At 47.3% G+C, this 20392-nt stretch overlaps 1 protein-coding gene across 3 annotated transcripts in view; it reads right to left on the reverse strand.

The window, feature by feature from the left end:
• The window catches only part of SH3GL3 (SH3 domain containing GRB2 like 3, endophilin A3), a 133251-nt gene that overhangs the window by 23591 nt on the left and 89268 nt on the right, over window positions 1–20392 (reverse strand). For 2 of the 3 annotated variants that reach the window (XM_030317248.1, XM_032593551.1), the window contains 5 exons: window positions 20123–20266; window positions 16074–16207; window positions 12219–12377; window positions 5625–5728; window positions 4367–4476 (listed from right to left, as the gene is read on the reverse strand). In XM_030317248.1, the coding sequence (XP_030173108.1) occupies window positions 4367–4476; window positions 5625–5728; window positions 12219–12377; window positions 16074–16207; window positions 20123–20266 (651 nt within the window). The remainder of the gene's footprint in view (window positions 1–4366; window positions 4477–5624; window positions 5729–12218; window positions 12378–16073; window positions 16208–20122; window positions 20267–20392) is intronic. The other variant, XM_032593552.1, reaches the window with a different exon arrangement.

The raw sequence follows: 20392 nt of genomic DNA on the forward strand, positions 1-20392 counted from the left end.
TAAGGAAATGTGAATAAAGTACAGACTTTAGTTAATGATGCATCAATACAGTCTCACTGGATTACCACACTAGTAAGGTGTTAATAATAAGGGGAGAAAAACATCAAGGGAAACAGTTACGGGTATATAAGAATAGTGTACTATCTCTGCAACTTTTCTATAAACCCATAACTATTCTAAAATTAAGTTGACTTTAAAAAAAGAAAAACAACCTTTCTCACAAAGGGTTTATCCCATGAATATAAGACCGCTTTAATTAATTTAACCGAAGTCACCATGCTAACAAACTAAAATAAAAACATATTATCATCTCCACAGACGCCAAAAAAGGCATTTGACAAAATCTAAAATTCATTCCTGATAAAAACTCCCAGCAAACTATGCCTGGAAGGGAATTAAATCTGAAAAAAAGACATCTATGAAAAATCTACAGCTAACATCATACTTAATTAGGAGATGCCAAATGCCACTCCTCTCATATCAAGAACAAGGCAAGCATGTCCACTCCAACTCCCCTAGTCAGCATGATACCAGAGGTTCTAGCAAGTGCAAAAAAGGCAAGAAAAACAAATAAAAGCCATCCTGACATCCAGCAAAATTGCCTTTATTTGTGGATGACGTGATCATCTTTATAGAAAAACTACAGGGTTTACAAAAAAGCTGCTGGAACTAATAAGTGAATTTAGCAACATGGCAGGAAACGAGACCAATCCACAAAAACCAACTGTACACCTATACACTAGCAAGAAGAAGTTAAAACCTGAAATTTTATTTAAATGCTATTTACAATCATATGAAATTTTTGAAGTATTGAGAGATTGATTTAAAAATGTACCAGACCTATCTGCTGAAAATAGTAAAACATGGCTGGAGAAATTAAGAAAACTTAAATAAGTGGAAAATAAAGCAGGCTGTGTTCAAGACTGGAAAGGCCCATGTTGTTAAGTTGTAAATTCCCCCTAAATCGATGTACAGGTTCAACCTCAACCAATTCAAAACCTGAGCATGCTTTGTTTTGTAAAAATGAAAACGCGGATGCTAAAATTCACATGGAAATGCTACTAGAACAGCCCAACCACTTTGAAAGAGAAGCCACGCTAGAGAATTAACACCGCCCTACTTCAAGACTTACGATGAAGCCAGAGCGAGCAAGACAACAGAAATCTGAATGACAATGGAAATGTAACGATAGAACACTATGTGATACTGCTGTGAATATTATTTTCATGTTCATGACGTTATAAATGGTTGTTATAGGATATGAAAATCAAAGTCGTATCTAAGGCTCCAGAACTATTTAAAAAACAAAAATGGATGCCCATGAGACCGCCACGTAGAACTTGCAAACACACAAACCAAACCAGAAGAGATGGGAAACCAGTTTTCACAACTCTTGACCCCAAACTCATCTATGCTATAGATGGGTCAGGAGATGGAGATGAGAAAGGGTTTTTAGAGAAATTTCTGGAGAGCTTGAAGGAGGGGGATGTCTTATGTTTTTCTTATTTCACAACAAGTCATGGGAGAGAGATTTTTTTCTTTTTAGAGAGAGTGTGAGCAGGGGAAAGGGGCAGAGGAAGGGGAGGGAGGGAGGGAGACAGAGAGGAAGAGAGGGGAGAGAGAGAGAGAGAGAGAGAGAGAGAGAGAGAGAGAGAGAGAGAGAGAATCCCAAGCAGGCTCCATGCTCAGTGTGGAGCCCAACGCAGGGCTCAATCCCATGACCTTACGATCATGACCTGAGCCAAAATCAAGAGTTGGGACGCTCAACCAACTGAGCTACCAGGTACCCCGAGGGAGAGAGACATTTAAAAAGACTTGTAAGAGAGCTGGAAATACGCTCCCTGGGGCTTTAAGAACAGAAGTGGTAGACGGAAAAAGAGAGAAGAGGCCAACTACAACCCCTTTCCTGACACCAATCTTCACACTTATAACAGGCCAGAGCTTGAGAAGGGGAAGCCCAGCTTCAAATCCAGATGGCACGGTGACTATTACATGAGGCAGCGCTCTGAGTGCTGCGTGTGCCTGCATTCACACACTCAAGTGAGTCACCCAAGAGCAGCCAGAAATGTCACGGGCCCGCCCGTGTTTCCCTCAAGCAGCAGAGGCCACCACACTGAACACAACAACGAGGCGCAGAGGGGAGGCACCGTAAGAGTTCTGCATGATCAAAGTGATGGTTCTACAATGAAAATGGTGATTATGAGTAGTAACCTGGAAGGAGGAAGGAGGAAGTGGGACGGGGAAGTGTATGGGAGGCCGAGGACAGGGAGCAAAGAGCTCATCTGCCGTATCAGGAAACCACAGATATTATCCCAAACCAAAAAAAATCAAGAACTAATAGCATATTATTTAGAACAATGGAGCTAAATACCCAACAAAGAGCTGAAGGTGCTTTCCTCCGAGAACAGGAAATGAAGATGGGGAGAGGGCATAAAGGGAGACAGCTGCTTTTCATTAAAGGCCTTGTAGCACCATTTTCCTTTTAGGACTATATACACATATTAGTCCCATCATTTTTATTTTTTAATTGAAAAAAAAAAATCTGAAAGGATAGTGATAGCATTGGAAGAAAATCCAGACCGTGTAGCTCCCACGGGCAGATGTGCTGCAGGGAAGTTTGAAATTCATGGGCGAATGAGACTTCAACTTCAGTGTCATACAAAAATTAACTCAAAGTGGACCATGGACTGAAACGTGCAAGTGTGAAACTTTGGGGAAAAAGCACAGAAGAACATCTTTAGGATCTTGGGCTAGTCAAAGGATTCTTAAGACTTCACACCAAAAGCATAATCCTAAAAGGAAGAAATGAGAAATTGGACTGCACCAAAATTAAAAACTTTTGATCTATCAAAAACCCTATTAAGAGAATAAAAGGCTACAGAGTGAAAGAAAATATTTTCAAACCACGTATTTGTCAAAGGACTTGTGTTTACAATATATAAAGAACTCTAAAAACACAACTCTGGGGCACCTGGCCCCAGTAGGAATAGCATGTGACTCTTGATCTTGGGGTCGTGAGTTTGAGGCCCAAGTTGGGCACAGAGATCACTTAAATAAAACTAAAAAAACGAGAACACAAAACACAAAAAACGAAACACACACACATACACAACAACAAACTACAGAAAAAAAGCTATCAATATCCCCATATGTAAGGGATTCTTATGAATAATAAGACAAAGTAAATGACCTAAAAGAAAAAACAAATAAATTACACGAACAGACAATTCAGACATGAGAAAATACAAATGGCAAACTAAAATACAGAGAGGAAGAAAATGTTCAACTTCCCTATTTACGACAAGGAAGATAGAATACAATTTTTTACCCATGAATGGTTGGCAAAAATGGAAGTCGAATGATGTGGGTGTGGGGCAACAGGCATTACTACGTCAAAAGTACTGTGCCCATTCTGAAAGGTAATTTGGCAATAGCTACTATCACTTCTAATTTGCATTCTCTGTAACTCAGGATTCCACTTCCAAGAAAGACTTGCCATGAGCACATGGAGGCAGATGAAAGTATACTGTTTTTAGCAAATAATTGGAAACAACCTTAGCGTCCACTAATAGGGAAATGGTAACATATAACGGAAAACTATGAAGCCGTTAAAAAATTGTGGGACAGAGATAGATCTATGCGTATGACACGGAAATAACTCCAAGAGATAGCGATGCATTTACAAAAGCAAGATGCAGAAGAATACACCTAGTAAGATCTTGTATTTGAGAAACAGAAAATAATCTAAAACTGTGCGTATATACTGCGGGTGTATGCGTATACGTGCACATGAACAGGACAGTGCTCATACCAAATTGTTAACAGCAGCTACATCTAGGGAAGGGACAGGGATGGAGGGGGTGACCAAAAGACCTCCAGCATGACTTACACCACCTGAATGTTGTTTTTCTCTGTTGGATCCTTTCAGCCAAGAATATATATGTGTCATTTATCTAATTAAAAAATAATGATGCAGCACTTAAGACAGTGCCTAGCTTATAGCAGGAGCTCAACAAATGTTCACACTTTTCTAAAAACTAGGGAAATATTTTGAAAGAGTTAAAAATGTAAAGACAGAGGACAATGTAGCACGAAGGTTCCACGGCCAAGGTTTTAACGTATTAGAAGGCAGTAAGTGATGGAATTCTTCCTGGTGCTGGTTTTCGAAACTTGACAGAAGTATCCAAAACCAGGAAGCAGGAAAAGGAGCACTGATGGGGTGGGAAAGGGGATTCACCCAACAGCCAAAGAAAAAAGTCAGGGTCAAATACAGGGTCACACCAAATACAGCAACAAGCAGTAAGCAAAAGCTTCGGGCAGCACCTCCTCGAAGAGCACACTTAGCAACACACAATGGTCATCTTACCTGTTGTCCTCGCTGACGAGGTGGTGGACACCCCATTGAGTTCACTAGGACTCCTCTTTATGGGCCGGGGCTTATATTCTCGTCTGGGAACGCTGGATGCGGCCGATATTCTGAAATATGCATTTTGAGACCGGTCAGACTTCTGAGGGAGAAGCCCGAGTCTCCAGACATACAGTTGCTCTGCCTTGAGGAGCCTACAGACTTGGGTGACGGGTGGCAGTCGTGACGGGGGTGGTTTTTACGCACTGATTCGTGAGTAGCTCAAAGTGATAGGTGTAGGTGCCCAGTGGAGTTTTTCAACTACGTATCTGCAAGAGCGTGTCTCTCGTAAGAGTCTCTGAGGCATCGGTCAGGCGCCAGGGTTACACTGGACACTCCACAGCGTTGGCTGCCTTTTCTCTCCTTCTGCTCATACAGAGAGAGGATTGCGCAAACAGGCTCACGTGAGCGCTGCGCGCACGCCCCGCCTACCGAATTGGATGCTTCAGAGACCACCCCACCTTGTGTCTTCCCTCTAGAATTCTGGCACTGATTTAAGCAAACATCCCTCCCAGTTCTCCCATTATCATAATCTCATACAAAAACAATATTCTGTTACAAAACCCGGTCAAGAAAAAGGGTAGATTTGTTAACCCATTACTTTAATTAATAGGGTCACTGGGCACACGACGTATGATACTACTAATTTTCAGAGAAGTATAGAACACAGCATCATTAAAGGCTAAGAGAAACAGCAGTCTTTCTTTTGATCATTCAGAAGGTTATTTTGGACTCTTTCAACGCCTCTAAGAGTCAGTAGTATGAACTTGGCCTCACATCTGTACTGGTGAGGTAAAAACACATCTTTTTACATATTTTCTGAGTATCGTGTCACACTTCTCCACATCCCTAGATGTTGGCAAGGAGGTATGAGCCATCGCCATCCCCAGCTTAAGTTCCCAAATCAGCCATGAAGCCAGGACGGTTCTGTAGGGTGAGCAACTGTGTCTGGGTGCCCTGAACACAGGACACAGAAAAGGGCTTTAGAAACACGAAAAGGGAGAAAGCCTGCCAGACCGCTCTTCCCGGCTCTGTCCCATTGGCCAGAGCCCCGTATTCTCTCAGTGCTATCCCACACCCAAGCATGGAAGCCAGCCAAAGAAAATTCAAAACAGGATGGTGTGGTGGGAAGGAGCAGACGAAGGGACAGACAGAGGGATTGATTCTGATGGGGTCCAACCCTGCAGCCCGGGCTTGTAACGAACACAAAGGCTCTCACCGCATCTGTAGCTTGCTCTGTAGCTCCTGCAGAATCTCTGTGGACTGTTTGTGATAGTCTAAAGCCGCCTCTATAAACACAGCCAACTGGCTGACTTGTTCTACCTGCAGCGAAAGTGGAAAATCATTCCAAAGCCTATGTAGTGTTCAGAGAGAAGGGATACCAGCAACAGAGAGCCAGCTTTGCAGGGAAGCCCTGTGTCCTCCCCGGCTCTGGTCCATTTCATTTCATTTCATTTTTATCTCGGAGCCCTGCATAATAATCACCCAGGTCACGGTATAAAGCTATATATTCTGGAAAACCATGTTCAAATTTATTTGTGATTAAAACTTGATTTAACTTGATAAAAGCTTGTTTTTTCCAATTAGATGATACTCCCAGGAGATCTTTGCGCTCTAATGTTCATGGATCTGAAAACAGAGAGATAAAGCTTTTCCAATTACAAGTGAGACCAACATTTAGTAAATGAACTGCTTTCTTAGTGAAATGTCTCTACGGGCATTTTCTAGCTAAGTCAAATCAAGAAACTAAGTAAATGAAACTGTTCTCACGTAAGAAGCGAAATCAGCGACAAGTGTGCACCCGGGCAAAGGCTTGCCTGCTCCCTAGATTTTTTTGTTTGTTTGTTTGTTTGTTTGTTTGTTTGTTTGTTTTTGCCATCAGCACAAAATCATCGCCCTGAAACACACAGCAAGAAGGAATGAACCATACAGCCTCTGGCATCTCTCGTTCCCATGAATCACGACATTCATGAAGTTAGTGACCAAAATACAGTGGATGTCAAAAAAACGAAGTCACGTAAGAAAGCCCAGAAGACCTGGGGAGGCATGAATCGAGGAAGAGACTTCTCCTGTGGGGCCTGGGAGCTTCCCTGCTTCCCCAACGTGTCTGAGCAGCTGCTATGCAAAAGCAGGGTTCCTTAGGCTGATGTTGGCCAGCCTCAGAGGCAGGACCTCTGGGTTGAGGTGATGAGGACCCCAGCACGAGTCCCATGAACTCCAGAGAAGGACACACACCGAAATCAATCCCCCTCTTCCAAAGATTCCCCAAAGCCTAATGATGTATCACCTCCATGTCCCAAGTAGCTCTGGGGCAAAGTCTGCCCTGCTCATTCACCCCAACATACTCACCCCATAAAACCAGCCATGGATTCATTCACCTTCAAAGACCCCAGCTGTTCCCATCTGTTGTTCCAGACCATGCTTCAGCTGCCTATTCGTTCACTTTCCTTACCCGCGCCCAGCACTTTAAACATGGGTTCAAATGCACACTTGAGCCATCCGTTCCGCTTGTGCCCCACTGTGATCAGCATCTGAACGAGGAAATCTGGCTGTGTTACACTGACCATACCACGCCCTGTGGCTAGAAAAGCAACAAGCCAGGCCTTAAATTTCCCCAAACTCAAAAAACAAAACAAAGACAGCCGGGCCCCTACAAAATCCTACGGATCTCTTAAGTTTCACCTCTTTGGCTTTGACGTTTAAACAAGTCCAGTGCCTCGGTCTAACTCGACCACAGAACGCGCGGCAGAAGGAACTCTCCTCCCGATGGTGGGAGAGCTGCGATCTGGGTCAAATCTGGGCCACACCTCCCCGTCTTCAGTAAAGTTAGTTTCTATTTTAATCCCCACTTTGAAATATGTTTGACGTTTCTCATTTTCAAAGGAACAGCGGAAGAGCTAAGTGAATATTCCTCGAAACGTATCGGGGGGGTGGGGAGCAGGGAGGTGCAGACGGAAAGACTACCAGCTGTCCCGTCTGGCTGGCTAAAAGAGGTTGGGCGATCTAGAGGTGCCTTTGGAACTATTCATTCTCTGGCTGACTCCGGGAAGGAAGAGAACCCCAAGGCCCCTCAGAACCCGGGAGGGACCGCAGTGCGGTACGGCACCTGCTCAACACAACTCCTGCAGAGCTGGGACTCCGCTGCAAAGTCTCAGGCTGACAGCGAAGCCACGCGGTATCACAAGGGGACCATCTGCCCCTTTATGCCAGAACAGGGAGGATTCCAGGCCACAAGCGGAAAGGTGTTTTGCGGGTGGCCTCTGCCTCCCGTCCCCAGCTGGAATCAAACACCAGGACAGGCAGAAACATGGCAGCGATAAAGCCAGGCCCTGCGAGGGCCTGTCCAGAAGGTAGAGCGTTTCTTCCACGGGCCACACCACTCCATCTGTTGACTCGGGGAAGGTCACTGGGATGAGAAAAGAGGCTTCATTCCGCTTCCGCTGAGACCGGTGCCACCCCTTTGCTGGCGCCACCTTGCGAGTAAGGTGCGACCTCATCCCGTGGAAGGGTTCGCAGGACACACGCAGGGGAGAACCGCCAGACAGCTGACTCCCGTCTCAGAGTAAACTGCCCTGGCCGTCCAGATGGGGGCACATGTGAGGCACCTGAGGCAGGAAACTCGACCAGACTTCCCAGTAAGCTGACAGTGAGGGAGGAGGAGGCCACACGAGCAACCAGGGGAACCAGAACAGAACCAGGAAGAGCTTGTGGTGGACAGGAAAATGGCCTTGAACCAGGGTCTTGAACTAGGGGATTAGCTGGATTATCTGGGTGGGCCCGGTGTCATCACAGGGTCCTAGAAGAAGGCAGCAGGGGGGGTCAAAGAAGGTGATCGGAGGAAGAGAGTAAGAGGTGTGAAGATGCCAAACGGTGGGCTTTGAAGGAGAAGCAGGTGACTCTGGCGGGTAGAAAAGGCAAAGACATGGCTGCTTCCCTTACACCCTCCAGGCAGAACTCAGCCCTGCCAATATCGTGACGTGAGGACTTCTGACCTCCCGTCTGGAAGGCGGTAGATCTGTGTTGTTTGAAGGCACACGTGTGCGGTGATTTGCTACAAGAGGAAGAGGAAACTGCTACTTCTGAGCTGCTTTAGTCTCCTCTCAAAAGAAGCAAAACCTAGCAATGGAAATAGCCCTGGTCAGGGTCCCCTGTTCACGGGGGATGGGAGCCGCTGCCTTGAGACTTACAGGAACCCAACTCCGTGGGGAACGTGCCCGCGTGGCTGAGCCTGGGGACTTCACGGCTGACTCCACCCCGCGCCGTGGTTCCTCGCTCTCTTCCCAGGGGCGAGAGGCCGTGCATCGACTGGGTGTCGCCCGTGGGTGCACTCTACCTCAAAACCCTCTTTTTTGCTGCAAACCAGTGGCCGGTTATAAGCCAATGAGGCTGCTGGGGGTTCTGAGCCGTGGCGATGGAGGCAGAGTGTAGATGTCCCCATACTACTGTGCACTGGGAATACAGGGGTTCCCGGGCGGGGCGGGGCAGGGTGGTGGAAACCTGAATGGGCTCTGAGCCACTGGCTGGCCAGTGGGCCAAGGGCAAAGGATTAGGGCTGGACCCAAAGGAAGAAGGGCTCAAAGGCTTACAGACTGTAATAAGGGCAGCTCTCTATCTCGGGGTGGGGGGGGGGCGGTGGTATGGAAGCAGGGCTGTGAACTGTCCTCCTCAGAATCTTCAGAAGTCAGTTGCCAGGACTGGTCAGCAGCCAGGTAGGTGGGCCGAGAGGCACGTTCTGAGGGCCACAGCACGAGGAGAGATAATGGGCATGAGTAGGTAATGCCCTGCGCCCAGATCTCTGGAGTCTGCAGCGTGCTTGGCATGCCTGAATGAGGGAAAGGCACCTGTTCTGGAACGTGACAAGCCGTCCCCTTTCATGACCGAAATGGTACGTTTCCAAGGGAGGCCAACTTCGATAGGAATCGCTATCATCAAAGTGACTTCTTGCTCTGTCGTCTCAAAGACCTCCACTCTTTCTGGATTCCTCGGAGAAGCTGAAGGAGTCTGATCACAAACAGATGCCCTTTCCAATGGGGCAAGAGCTTTATTCAGAGTTTCTGAGAAAGTCTGAGCAAGCCAATGACGGCGATAGCCTACATAACAGCCTCTTATACTTCTATTCCCCACTTCATATTTCCAAAGGGTGTCTTGCCTGCACTCGTTCACGTCGGGCCCGATACCTGTAGGTCGAAGCGACTCTCCAGGGGCAAACAGCTGAGCAGAAGTGAGACCAGAACCAGATTTCAGGTCGTCCATTCCTGGCTGGGAGCTTTCTTTCAGCGAGTCCGGAATTTCCACATGGCACCCGTCCCTTGAAATGACAGCAATAACGATGATGCTGTGGACAAGCTCTGTGGCCAAACAAGTTTGAGAGACTTCCCAGAGTATCCTGCCTTAGCAAGCTCGTAGAGATTAATTTTTCACATTACCATATAAAGACTCTGAAAAGTCTGGTGACAAAGAAGGCTGCGAATTTTGTCTCCGCTATGGTCCGCCAAACTCATCTGACCACAGAGACGTTATCAGCACAACCCACTACCTCCTATGGGATGAGCAGACACAGGTATGAGGGGTGAAGTAGCAAGGTTGGACGTGGGGTTGATGACCCAGAGAGAGCAGGAAGTCAGGGTCCTGAGGGCTGCAGACCCGCTGGGCCTGGCCTGGTTGTAGAGAGGGGCCAAGGACGGGGCCAAGAGCTCCACGTACGTACGCCTCCTCCCTCCATGCACTGGTTTCCCCGTCTTCCCCCACCAAGTCGCCCGCTGTTGATCCCCAAACACAACCACCTCCGCATTAGCATGGCAGGTCCAAGGGCTGAACTGGGGAAGATTTTCCACGCCTCGTCTCATCAAAGGGACTGCCCAGACACACGGACACGGAAAAGGACAGGGCGGTCCCCTTCTGGGTCTGCCCGCTGGTGCCCCACGAACAGAAGGAAGGCAGCCTTCTGGGGCTCACACGGTCAGTAACTTGCGGGTTTCCTCAACTATAACCCTGGGAAAGGGAAAGGCAAAAGCAGGGGTGTTGTCACACAGGGCACGCCCCTAGGACCCCATACGCTCTACCGTGAGCGCTCAAGAAATGGCCCCCTTGCCACTGTCGGCATCGCCATCACCAGCCACCTCTTGGGCACTACCACCGCCACTCCCGCAAGAGTCAGCAACCAGAGCACCCGGCTCACCGCCGCGGCTAAAGGCGGCCATGCGCAGGAGGGCAGAGAAGGGGAAGGAGCCCAGTCCCAAGGCGGCGGGACAGTCCCCAGCTGCCGAGGAGTTCGGTCTCCTCCCACTTCCGCGGCTGGTTTCCAGGAGCTCTTGTCAAAGGACAGGCCAGAAGGCGCAAGGCCGTCCCCGAAATGAGCCAGCACAGCCCGTCGGCAGAGGTGTGGACCCAGCCCTGAGCTGAGGGAGCAGCACGTCTGATGCACGAGACTCAACTTCAGAGTTCAAATCCGCCACAAACAGGCACAGGACCGGAAGGGCAACGCTGGCAACGGCCTGGTAAGGATGACGTGCACCTGACATGCCGCACTTCAAACCCACTTTCTCAACACGTCAAAGAATCAAATGCAGCAATCGGAGACAAAACCAAAATCGCCTGCTGCCTGGGGACAATCTCAAGAGGCAAGTTCTACTTTTAAGGGAAAATAAATAAACAAGGAAAACAGCCAACTGTGTAGACCTCTTCCCACTTCCTGTAAGATGTAAGCGCCCTGATAAAACATTAAAAGGAGAAACATAATAGAGGGTGCTTTTCAGCACACAGGTTTAATGGACGCGGGGATTTTCAAACTGTTATCTCCGCGACTAATGTCTTGCTAATACCGAACATACTAATCCGCCCCCCATGTCACCACGGCAAATAAAAAAGATGCTCCATACGTTCTGTCTGACTTGACTCAAAAGCGCAAGACCTTGATGTACCTTTTGATAAACTATTGTAAGTAGAACATGGTTTTGCAGATAAATAAATCCTCTGACTTGTCTCCACGGGTTTGAAAGTTCAGCAAATGGGGCCCAAAGCTAAGGCTGGGCCAAAACGGCTCAGGGCATCAGCAAGGCCAGCGTCAGGGCAGGGACGCCACACAGAAGCAGGTGGAAAAAAGCAGTAACGACAAACGCCCAAGGACTCGTCAGTGAGGCAAAGAAGGGAGGCCTTCGGCCTTCGTGGTGCCCCGGTGGGGATCGCCATGCCCCTCAGGGACGCCGAATCTAACTTCACTTGAACAAATAAAATAAAAGCTGGTGGTGGCAATTACAGCACAACAGGGTATTCGCGTCTCTGAGGGATGTGTGTCCAGACCTTCATCATTCCTGAGTCCACAGGCACCGCTATGGTACAGCTGAACAACGCAGGTCACGCTTTTATAGCCTGCATGTTCGCGATGACAAGTCAGGGCACCGCAGAGCCTCTCCTCCTCACACACCTGCCTCACAGTGTGCTTCTCTCAGTCTTATAGCAAAAGCGCACGTTACGCATGACGCGGGGCCCGCGTTCCACTGCAAAGTCACAATGCTATGGCCTCAAACACAAAGGCCGGTCTGCTATGCAAGTCCCCAAACCATCCCCCTCCCCGGGGCTACCTGGAGCATGTCTCCGGAACAGTCCTGGGATAAACAGGCCCTCTTGAGATCTGAGGTCTGAGTTGGGACTTGCCAAATGTCTGAAGCTATTTCTGAGGCAGGACATAATGGTTATGGAAAATTCTGGAAGCTCTCGTAAACTAAGGCTCCAGAGCTTCTCAACATGTTGATCCTACTCATATGGTCAATGTTTTCATTCACATTAAAGTCTCCTGGTTGGTTTAAATACTTACATCATTTTCTAAAAAATTAAACATGCTTCTTTCAGCCAACTCCTTTGACTCTTCAAATTTTTCTACCGCTTGTCTGACTTCTTCGTCTGGTATCTTACCTACTCGCTTCTTTTTATAATCATAATCCAGGCGGCGGCCTTCCAGCTTTTTCAGGTGGTGCTGAACAAGACAAAGGAGTCTTTCAGAGAACTGTACACTCAAAAGACAGGGCAAAGAAACTTTTGTCATTTCCATGATCACAGCCACTGCTTTCGGGTGACCTAAATTCTAGGGGCAGGGACGCATCTTACACGTCTGTGTGTCTCCAGCATCCACTAGAGGCTACCCTTACTGACGGTCCTCAAGGCATGGGGAATGGTTAGACGGATGGACGGATGGATGGACGGACAGGTGGGTGGAGGAAAGGGTGGGTGAATGGATGCATGGATAAATGGACGGCAGAATGAATACCTATATGAACATAAAGACACAGTATCAGCACTCAGATTCCATTTCCCAAAGTTGTCTATAGGGCCCCTCACTTCAGTTCTCTAATAAAACATCCAGATAATTTCCAGCCAATTAACTCTGCCAAAAACAAGCATGTTTCCTTTGGCACAACTGTCAAGTCCTTGCCAAAAAGGAGATTATAAAAGCACAAATTTCTAGTAGCCCCTAGAATACTTAGGCGTCTCCCATAAAGTTCCCAAACAATTACAGAACAAGTTGAATAAATACCACCAGTGAACTTGTACACACTGAGAAACAGACACTCACAACCTCTGGAACGGTGAAATTTCTTAAAAAAAAAAAAAAAGAAAAGAAAAAAAGAAAAAAAAAAAAGAATCTCTAACAAAATGTAACAACTGTAACTATCAGACGTGTGCATTCACGGAAGGGGCTGCCTTGTGTGGTAGTAAGTTCCCCCATCACAGTTTGTATTCCAGCAGAGGGATCCCATGTCAGAAAAACTGTCGGCAGGACAGCTGTATGGGGCAAGGCATTACGCCTACAATCCTTGGAAAACAGGTATCTGACATCAAACGTACACACAAGAACAGGCCATCCCGGCGAAGTATGCAGGTAACATCACTTAGCACTTCAGTGAATGAAACACACTGGTTCCACTTCCATAATGAAGAGGGGAAGAGAGCATATGGGATAAAAACCCAGAAGCATCTTTCCTATGTGCTCCGTGACTCTGGGCAGATCTGTGACTCCCTCTGTGCCTCCGTGTGTGGCTGTAAAACAGGGGTGACGGCTGCTGACGGGCCAAGAACCGAACCCACAAAACCCCTTACAGGTAGAAGTCAGCCGTGTGTTAAATGGGCAGGTTCCCCACTCCTGAGGTCTGAGACGCAGCAGCACAGTCGAGACTATGAATGGCTTCTGAGTAGCAGACTCTTAACTCTCGATCGTTCTAGGATTTAAGTGTAGCTTTATAGCGTTTCTGTATCAGATGGCAGCTGAGTAACGAGGAAGCCATTCAGAGACTATTTTGCTGCTTGGGGAATGCCAACACTTAAGTACAGGTGGATTTTGCACACAAGTCCGACCCACGTTTGTGTCCACGGCCGGCTCTGAAGCAGGTCAAACGGAAGACCTACGTTGTGGGGCGGACTTGTGGTTTTCCTCAAGGACGACAGCACGAGAAGAAATGGCGTATTACGTCTTTCAACAAAGGGGGCATTTGGTTTTAAGGTTCTGCGTTTGGAAAGGCTGTTCTGGTCCCCCCTGTCCCCAGGACACCCCTCCTTCTCTAGAGTCATCTGTTCTTTAGTAATTTGGAAGCACGAATGCCATGCTGGACATCGTGGCCACAAAAGTGGACGAGGCAGGATCCTTACCCCCGAGGCGCTTAGTGCCATCACGCGGGGAGTGCAGGAGCCCCTGATTTTGTCAGGGGAGGGCAGGGGCTTCCCAAAGGGAAGAGCGTCTGAGATCCGAGAGGTGACATGACTTAGCCAGGAGGAGAGGGGAGGGGGAGAAAGGCCAGGAACAGAGGGACAGAACACAGCAAAACACCCCAGGGGGCTAAAGGTAACAGTAGGAAGGGGCCGAGGTCAGGCCCCAAAGGGCAGGAGAGGCCAGAGAATCGGGCCCCAGAGGGCAGGAGAGGCTGGAGTGGATCTTCAGTCCCCCTCCCCTGCGGGCAGCTGCCGACAGTCTGCGTCTCAGGAAGCCTGCTCTGGGTGTGGTGCCGGGAGTCACGGGCTGCTGTGTGGATGTGTCCAGATGTTAACTGAGAGGAGGTGACAGGAAGGAAGGGAATGCAGATTCAGGAGAGAGGACAATGGATGTGGCAACAGACTCCGGTGTCCAGTGGAGGACAGACCGCGGAGGTCAGGAAGGACACTGCTTTCCCTGACATGGATGGGACAGAGACCACGAGTAAGGGGCTGAGGGGGGCATTCTGGAGGGGGGGGGCAGCAGAATGTTCTTGGGAGTCCCTGAATGGTTGCTTTCGTTTTTCATTCAACCTTCCTGAATTCCAGGCATCCAGGACTCTCCGTTTGGGAAACCTAGAACAGGGGCCCCAGCATCTGCCTTTCTAATGTGATGCTGATGCTGACGGTCCAGAGGCCACCCCATGAGATGCACCGTGCCCAGAGAAAGGAGAGGGAGGAAAGCGGACGGGGCACCTGGGTGGCTCACTCGGTAAGGCGTCTGACTCGATTTCAGTTCAAGTCATGATCTCAGGGTTCGTGAGATCCAGCCCTGTGTTGGGCTCTGTGCTGACAGCACGGAGCCTGCTTGGGATTCTCTGTCTCTCCCTCTCTCTCTGCCCCTCATCCCCCCAACCCCCAAATAAACATTAAAAAGAAAGAAAGAAAGAAAGAAAGAAAGAAAGAAAGAAAGAAAGAAAGAAAGAAAGAAAGAAAGAAAGAAAGAAGGAAGGAAGGAAGGAAGGAAGGAAGGAAGGAAGGAAGGAAGGAAGAAAGGGGGTATGCCAAGTTTCAAATGACTTCCCAGCTGGCTTGGACTTGCATTCAGATCACTCTTGAAGATACCTGGGGGCAGGTCCTCGGGGCAGCTGGCTGCCCCGCCAGCGTAAAGTCAACACAGGCTGCCCCGCCAGAGTAGAAGTCCGGTGAGGCAGGAATCTCAACGCTGTTTGTGCACATACGCACAAACACCACTAAGCAAGAGGCACATGATCACCTACAGGTCCCTGAGAGCTCACATGTACGCTCTGGAAGGCCACTTCTAACAGTTTTCCAAACATGAAACGTCAATTCCTGTTTATTGGTTTCCTTGAGAAGCAGCACAAAATAATCACTACTGGTGCCAAGTATCAAAAGATATGACTGACACAGTTGTGATTTTCATTATCAAAAATCCACTACAAAGTGATGGGATCATTTTGTTACGTGAGAAGTGGCTGTGGAAATGCGCTCCTTTATCCTGGCTTCTAGCCGGCTTTAATAAGATAGAGAACAGGGGTGCCTGGGTGGCTCTGTCGGTTAAGCGTCCGACTTCGGCTCAGGTCATGATCTCACAGCTCGTGGGTTCAAGCCCCACGTCGGGCTCTGTGCTGACAGCTCAGAGCCTGGAGCCTGTTTCAGATTCTGTGTCTCTCTCCCTCTCTGCATTTTCCCCATTCATGTTCTCTCTCTCTCTCTCTCTCTTCCTCTCTCTCTCAAAAATATATAAAAACCCTAAAAAAGTAAAAAAAAAAAAAAAAAATAAGATACAGAATAAAAAGCTAAGAGGTCCCGGGTCTCTTTCCCAGTGAGCCAGGTAAATAGGAGTTATTTTTTTCACCACCCACAAGACGATGCTTTCACGGAATCCCTACAGAAACACTCTGATGGTTTTAAATATGAACTTCACTTTAAGTAGCAACAGGTAAGAGTTAGAGCCCGCAAGACTTACCCCAATCTCTTTCAAATCTTTGTCTTGTAGTAACTGAAGCGGATCAATAAAAGTTTGCTTTACGTTAATGTCAAGAGAGTCTTTTACCTCAGCCATGAGCTTCATGGATTCACCGACTTCTATTAATGCACTACCTTGAATAGAAAATACAAATTAAAAAAGGGTCTTCAGCAGGGTCCTCGAGGTTAGCGGTGATATTGACTTCATTCTTTCCCAAACGTTTGTGGAGGGCCATGGAAACAAGCGAATCACCCTGACACTGCTGAATCCTGACTCAGAAAAAAAAAATTTTTTTTCTGAACGTCTTATTTTCTGTATTTTCCTACGTTTGTAGCCTCCGCTACAAAATAAAGGTAGGAGGCTCAGACAGACTGAAGCATTTACCCTTTTGGCCACTAGATGGGGATAAAGCTCCTTTTTCAAACTGGTGACAGGCACACTGCTTTTCGAAGGTCTGTGTCGCACCCCATCAGTTTACCAGAGACCTACAATAACTAGTACCTGCTTTTGCTAACTGGAAGAAATCCAAAGAGGATTTCTGTGTTCACCAAAAAAGAAAAAAAAAGGCGAAAATGAGAAAACATTCAGCCCCTGTTTTGCAGTGAGCCACTAGAGGCAGCCTGGACCCCAAGTAGTGAGAACTGAACTGTGTACAGAACATTGGCATCAGCCCCCCCGTCCCGGCAGCTTTGAACTGCGTCCGTGAGCATCTGCGCTTTGCCTCGATTTTATTCTGTGCACGCATTAGTAAGATGTATCCTAAGATATCAAAAAAGTGTAAGAGAGCCTGTTTTGGGGGGTCTGGTCATGCTCAAAACATTTTTCACATAAATTAACGGTAATTTCTTCTTTGTTTTACGCCGTTTCGGTTTACAAAAGGCTTTACAATGGCAATGCTCTACTTTCGGAGAGCAGGGAAATCTGTAGTTTTGTGAACTGGCACCTAGGGCTCCTTAGAAGCTGGAGAACAAAATCGCTCTTTGTAAACTCTAAAAAGGATTCATTCATCAGGGCTAAGTGTCAGGCAATAAGGATTGCAATAGAAATAAGGGAACAAAACCTCTTGTCAGCTTCTAGCTCCTAGACCTTGAGGTCAGTCCCCAGAGCCTTCAGATGGTTCCGAGGCTCCTCACCCTTTCTGATGTCAAAGAAAGCCTGGCCGTGTCACATGGGACGGCCTTTCAGCGGGATGGGCAAGGCCTGCTCTTGCGATGAGGCCCAAGCCAGCCGCGCTTGGCCTTGGGGGCTGTGACCGGCAGGTGTTGCTGGCCTTGGGGGCTGTGACCGGCAGGTGTTGCTGGCCTGCACTCTGACATCTCAGTGTCCGCTGACCCGCGGTAATGTGCAAGCAGGAGTCCTGGTAGCGGAGCAGACCGAGAGGCCGTTTCTCTAAGAGGCATCTCTGGGACATGAGGCACCAGAGCAAACTATTTTTCCTGTTTGGGAGTCTTCCAAATCGACCTCGTGAAAATGTAGTTTGGGGTCTCTCAACTCCCAGGCTAGAAAAAGACCTTAGGGGCCAGCCCAAGAATTCGCATTTCTAGCAAATTCTGACCTTCAAGATGTCACACCTACTGGTCCAGCCACGCATAGTTTATTCACCTGTAACACAGCAATAGCGATGAAGCCTCACCTCCCTTTCTTTTTCTTTTTCTTTTTTTTTTTTTAAGAAATGAACTAGAAAACTAGAAGTAGAAATTTAGTTACGCTAAATTACCACTGGTCACAACTCCACTGGTAGCTTCACCCCTCCTAAGTTTCCTTAACTCCCTCTCCATTGTCAGGTTCTAAATCATCCCAAGGTAAAGAGGAGACATCCCTTCCTAGCCCGGGGACTCTTTCCTGCCCAACTGGATAGAAACGGAGGGCACTGTTTCTGACCCTCGGCCACCACTGCCCAAGCCACAGAGTGTCAAATTTGGCTTTGACAGAAACATCTCCATGTATTGTTTACAGTAAGATAACCAAGGGAGATTTTAGTTAAGCATATTGAAATATACTTTTAAATTACGATTCTTAAAATACGACACTGGAGCAAAAACAAGGTACAGACCAAGAAAACAGGAGAAAAAAAAAAAAGATCAGAAACAAACTTAAAATATAAAAATTTAGTCTGTAACAAAACGTTTCTCTCCAGAGGGGAAAGGCTGAACTTTTCAATGGAGTATTAGGACAACCAGCTACTTACTTGGGAGAAAACAAAATTAGGACCCTACTGCACAGTATCTGCCCGTTAAAATCAGGAGCTTGGAAACTTAAAGGGAAGAAAAGGAAACATGTTTCGAAAGAAAAGTATGAATAAACATTGACACGATTTGTGGGGGTGGGTGGGTGGAAAAGTTTTTCTAAAGAAAGCAACAGGGCCATAAACCATAAAGGAAGAGTTAGGAGTCCCACTATATGAAAACCAAAAGCTCCTCCGTTTCAGTGGCCTCCGTCCACAAGGTCAGAAGGCGAATGCCTACGTGGGGCGTAACTTCATTAACATATAAGGCAGACCAAGAGCAAATGTCCTAACCGTTGAAAGAGCTCGTCAACCAGTAAGGGGGGGAAATGAACGTATTAATGAAAAAATAGGCAAAAGATACAAATATACATTTCACAAAAATGATGACAAACAGGAAAGAAATTTACCTTACACATAATCCAAAAGGTGAAGTTAACACAGCACTAAGAGATCAATTTTATACGCTATGTATCAAAGTACCTGTGATTCAGAAGTAAGCTAAAAAAGTAATTCCCACAATCAATAACTGTGCTGGGAAACATACTCTCACATACTCCTGGCGAGAGTATCAAACTGGCACACCCCTTCTGGAGGGTCCTTTGGGAATATGGTTCAAAAATCTGAAAAAAACACGCATATTCTCAACCCAACAATTTCACTACCAGGGATTTCAATCCACGAACATAATCTTGGATATCCCTAAAGATTATGAAGATGGTTGTTATAAATGCTGTGTAAAATTTTTTTACATACAGAAAAAAGTATCTAAATATCCAATAACTAGGGTTGACTGAACAAAGTCTGCCATGACACACGGGTTATTTATTATACTGCCGTTAAAAACAGTATCATAGAAGATTAATCATTTTATGACACGGATCTTGATTCAGTCGATAGAAATAAGCAAGTTACAAAAGGGTATAAAGGTAGAGATACCATAACTCCATTTTAATTTTGTAAAGGTGTACGTGACTATGGATGAGAATAAACCTTGTGAAGGTGTACGTGACTAGGGATGAGAATACACAAAGGGCTGTGAAGGTGTACGTGACTAGGGATGAGAATAAACGTTGTGAAGGTGTACGTGACTAGGGATGAGAATACACAAAGGGCTGTGAAGGTGTATGTGACTAGGGATGAGAATAAACGTTGTGAAGGTGTATGTGACTAGGGATGAGAATACACAAAGGGCTGTGAAGGTGTACATGACTAGGGATGAGAATACACAAAAGGTCCATCACCAGATACGTGATTGTGGGTGATGTCAGCACTCCCTTTCTTGTATTTCACTAGCTTATATTTTCTAAGCCTTCTGCAACGAACGTGTATTACTTGGGTGATATAAAAATAATAATAATAAAGCTTGTTAACATGAAGGTATTGTGGGGTGCTTGGGTGGCTCAGTCAGTTGAGTGTCCGACTCTTGATTTCAGCTTGGATCATGATCTCATGCGTCGTGGGTTCAAGCCCCACATCGGGCTCTCTGCTGTCAACACAGAGCCTGCTTGGGTTTCCCTTTCTCTCTCTCCTTCTCTCTCTGCCCCTCCCCCTTCCCTGCCCCCTCCCCCGGGGCAAAATGATCCCAGGTGATCTGTGAACAGTCACCGAAGGTGCAGCCTCCCCCCTTTGCCTCTCCCCCTCCCCCCCAACACACAAAGAGCTCCCAGGCAATCTTCGAACAGTCACCCAAGGTGGAGCCTCCTCTCTTTGCCCCTCCCCTTCCCTCCCCCCTTCCCTCCCCCTTCATTCACACACACACACACACACACACACTCACACACACACTCATACAAAGCGCTCCAGGCGATCTGCAAACACTCACCGAAGGTGGAGCCTTCCCCGAGCTCCCTCCCGTACTTGAGCATACAGTCGCCCAGCAAGCCTTCCGTCTGCGGGTACCCGGTGGTCTTCACCTGTCCCCGGATCTTCGACACAGTGTTCAGCATCCCTAGCTTAGCTCTGTATGCTTAAAAACATTGTCATTTGTAATTCCTTAAAATGACAAGGCGGAGTGACAGGTACATCGCATTTAACAAATGACGGCGAAACTGAGGTCACCCCGGTGGGCAAAACGTGGGACACCTGGAGCATC

This window comes from Lynx canadensis, chromosome B3 (assembly GCF_007474595.2).
Source record: "Lynx canadensis isolate LIC74 chromosome B3, mLynCan4.pri.v2, whole genome shotgun sequence".
Lineage (NCBI taxonomy): Eukaryota > Metazoa > Chordata > Mammalia > Carnivora > Felidae > Lynx > Lynx canadensis.